The 5,112-nt window shown below is 44.8% G+C and overlaps 1 protein-coding gene across 1 annotated transcript; it reads left to right on the plus strand.

Annotated features, from left to right (window-relative positions):
* Nucleotides 1–1,508: 1,508 nt before the first annotated feature.
* Nucleotides 1,509–4,772, plus strand: LOC118327786 (potassium voltage-gated channel subfamily A member 2). Its single transcript, XM_035661240.1, has one exon. It carries the CDS (start codon nucleotides 1,629–1,631, stop codon nucleotides 3,123–3,125), a length of 1,497 nt encoding a protein of 498 aa, XP_035517133.1. The 5' UTR covers nucleotides 1,509–1,628; the 3' UTR covers nucleotides 3,126–4,772.
* Nucleotides 4,773–5,112: the final 340 nt, after the last annotated feature.

A 5,112-nucleotide genomic window follows, 5' to 3' on the forward strand; every position in this document is an offset into this window, starting at 1 on the left:
CTTTTTTTTTTCTGTCTCTCTCTCTCTCTCTCTCTCTCTCCCGCCTCCACGCCTTGCTTTTCTTTTTTTTCCTCCCCTTTGCAGATGTTGCCTCTCTGAGCACCTTATCGGGACCCATTTACCTTTACGGCTGTCTGCAGCGCACAGCTCGCCACACGGTCACCCTGGCGTGGAGGGGAACAGTGGAGGCAGATCATTCTGCTGATCCCAGCACCTTTGGTTATTAAGGGAAGCACCGCCACCTCCTTGATCGGTTCCCTCCTCCCTTTTTGCCAATCGCCATCCCACGACAGCCTACCCGGAGGAAAGAAGTCGGGGAGGGGGAAAGCGAGGACACACCCGCACACATACTGTACCCGGTGTACACGGTGAGGATGCTGCAGACAACATGAGGTGAATATCATCGGCTGCCCTAAATTGGAAATTCATTTTTTTTTTACCCCGCTCTGAAGACTGAAGACCTGATTGTCGCAGCCGGTTTTCACCTTCCGTGGTACCAGAAGTCCAGCAGGAGCATCAACTCACATCAGATATGAAAAATATGTCTGGAGGTATGTATGAAATCAAGATAGAGCAGCTTACCGGTTACCTATCATTGGCATTGGCATTATGTAGTTAATGCACTGATTTGCACTTGACTTGCACCGGAAAACGTGTTAATAGAGAATAAGCCTGCAGTTATACATTTGTGGTATGTTTTGTGAGGATTTTATTTTGTAAAACTGTGCTCCCACTCTGTGAGTAGAGATGATGCAGACAAGAGATACAGTTTTTTCTCTTGGAACCTATTTCCTTCTATGGATAAATTATTTATAGATGTTTTTGAATATTTCAGAGACGGGCACCATTTCAAGACTAAAATGCTCCAACAAAACTAAACTGAAGTCAATTAATATGAGGTGTTTGTTGTGTTGGTTTGATACAGCTGTAAATCCTGAAACCGTCTGGTACATTTGTGTTTAGACTGCAGCGGTTTTCTATGATATTCTAGACAGGATGCTGTCTGTATGAATTTGGTGCCTGCTGCATTGCCATATTCATGCATGGCTTCACTGCAAAAGGTAGTCCCATTCATTTCAGTAGATACTGTCCATTGCAGCAGATCTGTGTCCTAATTTATGAGCTTCTGTACGTTTTATGTGCCAGTTAGACCCCGAGTTTACCTGCATTGAAGCAATTTATATGCAAGACGGGTGGTTTATTTGCATATTAATTTGGCCAAGTCAGGAGCAGGGGTGTCAGTCTCAAGTTTCCAATAGCTGATTCATTTTTGTATCGACTGCCTTCTCATAACAGTATAACTTTACATAACTCAAATCTGATGACATTGTTTCAGAGGGTAATTTTCATCTATTTACAGTGGTTTCCTCTTCAGGCTAAATCAAATTCCTGACATCTCTGGATTAAATGGCAGAAGTATTGAGTGCTGAATCATGCCTCAGGTTTACCTGACCTTGTTGTGTGTCTTTGCTTTATCTGTCCTACATGCAGTCAGATCCTAGGTGACATCCTGTGGCCGTCAGGTCTTTACGGTGTTGAGCCCCCTCCTTCTCCTGGCCCCTGCCTGCAGTTCTCCAGGCTGCAGGACCCAGACTCACTGAAAAGTGCAGGCCTCCTCCCCCTGCAGAATGACTGTTGCCACAGGCGACCCCTCTGACGAAGCGGCTGCACACCCGGGGAACCCGCAGGACTACGACCCGGAGGCCGACCATGAGTGTTGTGAGAGGGTGGTCATCAACATCTCAGGGCTTCGCTTTGAGACTCAACTCAAAACCCTCTCCCAGTTCCCAGAGACACTGCTGGGGGACCCCAAAAAGAGGATGCGGTACTTTGACCCGCTGAGGAACGAGTACTTTTTCGACAGGAACAGACCCAGCTTTGACGCCATATTGTATTATTACCAATCAGGGGGGCGGCTAAGAAGGCCGGTCAACGTCACCCTTGATATTTTCTCAGAGGAGATTCGCTTCTACGAGCTGGGAGACGAGGCCATTGAGATGTTCAGAGAGGACGAGGGTTTCATCAAGGAGGAGGAGCGGCCTCTTCCTGATAACGAGTTTCAGAGACAGGTGTGGCTGCTGTTTGAGTACCCTGAGAGCTCAGGTCCTGCTAGGATTATTGCCATAATCTCTGTCATGGTCATCCTGATATCTATAGTCAGTTTCTGCCTGGAGACCCTCCCCATTTTCCGCAATGATGAAGACGATATGCACAAGTCTCACGCAAAAGTTTTTTCACCTGAGACCAACACCACAATCATCAGCTATACATCCACCTACTTCACTGACCCCTTCTTTATCCTGGAGACTCTCTGCATTATATGGTTCTCCTTTGAGTTTCTAGTGCGCTTCTTTGCCTGCCCCAGCAAAGCGGGCTTTTTTGGTAATATAATGAACATTATTGATATTGTTGCTATCATCCCTTACTTCATCACTCTTGGCACAGAGCTAGCAGAAAAGCCAGATGATGGTCAAGCGGGTCAGCAAGCCATGTCTTTAGCCATTCTCAGGGTCATCCGCTTAGTACGAGTCTTCAGAATCTTCAAGCTCTCACGTCACTCCAAGGGGCTTCAGATTTTGGGTCAGACCCTGAAAGCCAGCATGAGAGAGCTCGGCCTGCTCATTTTCTTCCTCTTCATAGGGGTCATCCTTTTCTCAAGCGCCGTCTACTTTGCTGAAGCAGACGAGCCCGAGTCGCAGTTCGAAAGCATCCCCGATGCATTTTGGTGGGCTGTGGTGTCCATGACAACAGTCGGTTATGGTGATATGGTCCCAACTACGATTGGCGGAAAGATCGTGGGCTCCCTCTGTGCCATTGCAGGTGTGCTGACCATTGCCTTGCCCGTGCCTGTCATTGTGTCCAACTTCAACTACTTCTATCACCGTGAGACTGAAGGGGAAGAACAGGCGCAGTACCTGCAGGTCAACGTGCCCAAAGCCGATTCAGCCGAGGAGCTGAAGAAGAGCCGGAGCGGCTCCACCATCAGTAAATCAGACTATATGGAGATCCAGGAGGCTGTGAACAACAGCAACGAGGACTTTCAGGAGGAGAACCTTAAGACGGCCAACTGCACACTGGCCAACACAAACTATGTAAACATCACCAAAATGCTCACAGACGTGTAGTCATCTGCTATTTCCCTCCCCGTCACAACGGGAAATGTGGAGCTGAGCAACTGGACAGGACAGGTGTGCAGCCTCCCACCTCACTTGTGCTGGAAAAATCAAGGCAATAGAATTCAGGATGTTGATGATGATAGACAGCGAAAAAAAAAATATTACAACAACAGACCATCCGCTCACTCCGCGCTCATCCTGTCTTCACTCCTCACAACTTGCCCTTAAAACTCCTGATAACTGTCAAACAGAGTGAAATTTCAAATTTTGCATTTCTGCATGGAGTTGGCTTTGTGTGGCTGTTTTAAAAAAACAAAAACAACTAAAGATTCCCTGCTCACAACAGTAGCCAACAGTAGTGCATACAAAGAAAAGAAAAAAGGGAGAAACACAGCAAGAAAAAAAATTATTTATTGCTTTCTAAAAGAAAAAAAGCAACACAACACAAGCCCTGCTTTAGTCCCCCTTCCCTTTGGTCCCTCATTTCCCAAGGCACACTGCTTTGCCATGCGCTTTCTGAAGAGCCCTAGTTGCGCGCTACATATGCTGCTTCCTGGAGCCAATGAAACAAAACTGTCTTATGCTTCACCATTTAGAAATAAGAGGATGTGTGAGCATAAAGCAAGCCCACTCCTGCGCTGATATGGCCTGTGGGTGACTTGTGACGAGGTTGGTGGTTAAGTACACCACGTTATTTCAAGGATGAATGACAGCCATCAGTGCTAAGCTAATGGTTCGACACCTTTTTTTTCCCAGCAGGCATCAGTATCTGATGAATGGCTGAGAATGGCCTTGACTTTTCACTGCTTTGGTCTTACATGTACTGTATGTATTGCAATGCAAGCTTTCCCCCTTTCATTCACCCAAAACTGGTCTTACTGCAGAGCTTTGAGGACAACTTGAATGTTTCTTCTTGTTTTGTTTGTTTTTCACAGTTTCTCACACACACATACACACACACACACACACAGACACACGCACACACAGTACTTCTTCATATAGATAGTTACGTTAACAGTGACTTAACTGATAGCCGGTAGGTAGGCAGGTGCTGTTAGTAGTAAACATAGTCAGTAGATTATTGCATGACATTTTTATCTGAATGAGAATTTCCACTTGTTTCTCGACTGCCACTTGCTTCATCACACCACTGTATATTTGTCTGTACACTGCCTTCTATACAAATCCACACTTTTAAAAGGATGCCTGCAGGTAGCTGTTACAAGAACCTAAAGCTGTATGTTCTTAAGGAATAATCATAAGGTCAAATCCTACACTTGATGCGGTGTCCTTGTCAATATTAACATTCCATGTAGAAGTCATTGCCGTTAAACTTTTGCCAGGTCGCTGTAAACGCACCGCAGCTGAGCTGTGATTTCAGGCGTAAACTCACACTCTAGTTTTGGACATTAATCCCAGTTGCAGATGTGATAGACTTGCAGTGCTGACTTTTTCACAGGTTTGTCAAATGATCACGTCCTCATGATCAAAATAGCATCTTTTAAGGACTCGTGTACGGAATAACGCTTCCCCCGAACTGCCTTTTATCTGGGTTTACGCTATTCTCCTAGTCTTGCATGACCTCAAAAACATTCCTAGAAGCATGCATTTAAGCTTAAAGAAGATGCCTCTGAGAATAAAAAAAGGATAATTATTACAATAGATATATTTATTTCATATATATATATATATATATAATATATGTATACAGACAGTACACATATACAGTACACATATACTTTTATCAGAAAATTCAAACATTTTAAATAGAGAAGAGAAAGCAAAAGCCTTTCCACAATGCGCAGATCGTTGCCATGTTTTTATTTTTAATGACAATAATAATTGTTCTGAGCACTGTTTCTGTGTTCTCCTCTTTCAGAGCCTGTTCAGAGTGCCAAAAACACACTCTTACTAGCCCTTTCAAAAGCATTGTCTTTACTGGTGAGTTTTCCAGCAAACCCCACGTCCTGAATTTAAACACAAAAAGTTTGCTTCA

Source organism: Morone saxatilis, unplaced genomic scaffold, assembly GCF_004916995.1.
Source record: "Morone saxatilis isolate NCDOM2014 unplaced genomic scaffold, NCSU_SB_2.0 Contig18, whole genome shotgun sequence".
In the NCBI taxonomy this organism is placed as follows: domain Eukaryota; kingdom Metazoa; phylum Chordata; class Actinopteri; family Moronidae; genus Morone; species Morone saxatilis.

What these genes read in the sequence shown, in the direction of transcription:
- LOC118327786 (XM_035661240.1), top strand. Translation starts at nt 1,629, where the DNA reads ATGACTGTTGCCACAGGCGACCCCTCTGACGAAGCGGCTGCACACCCG.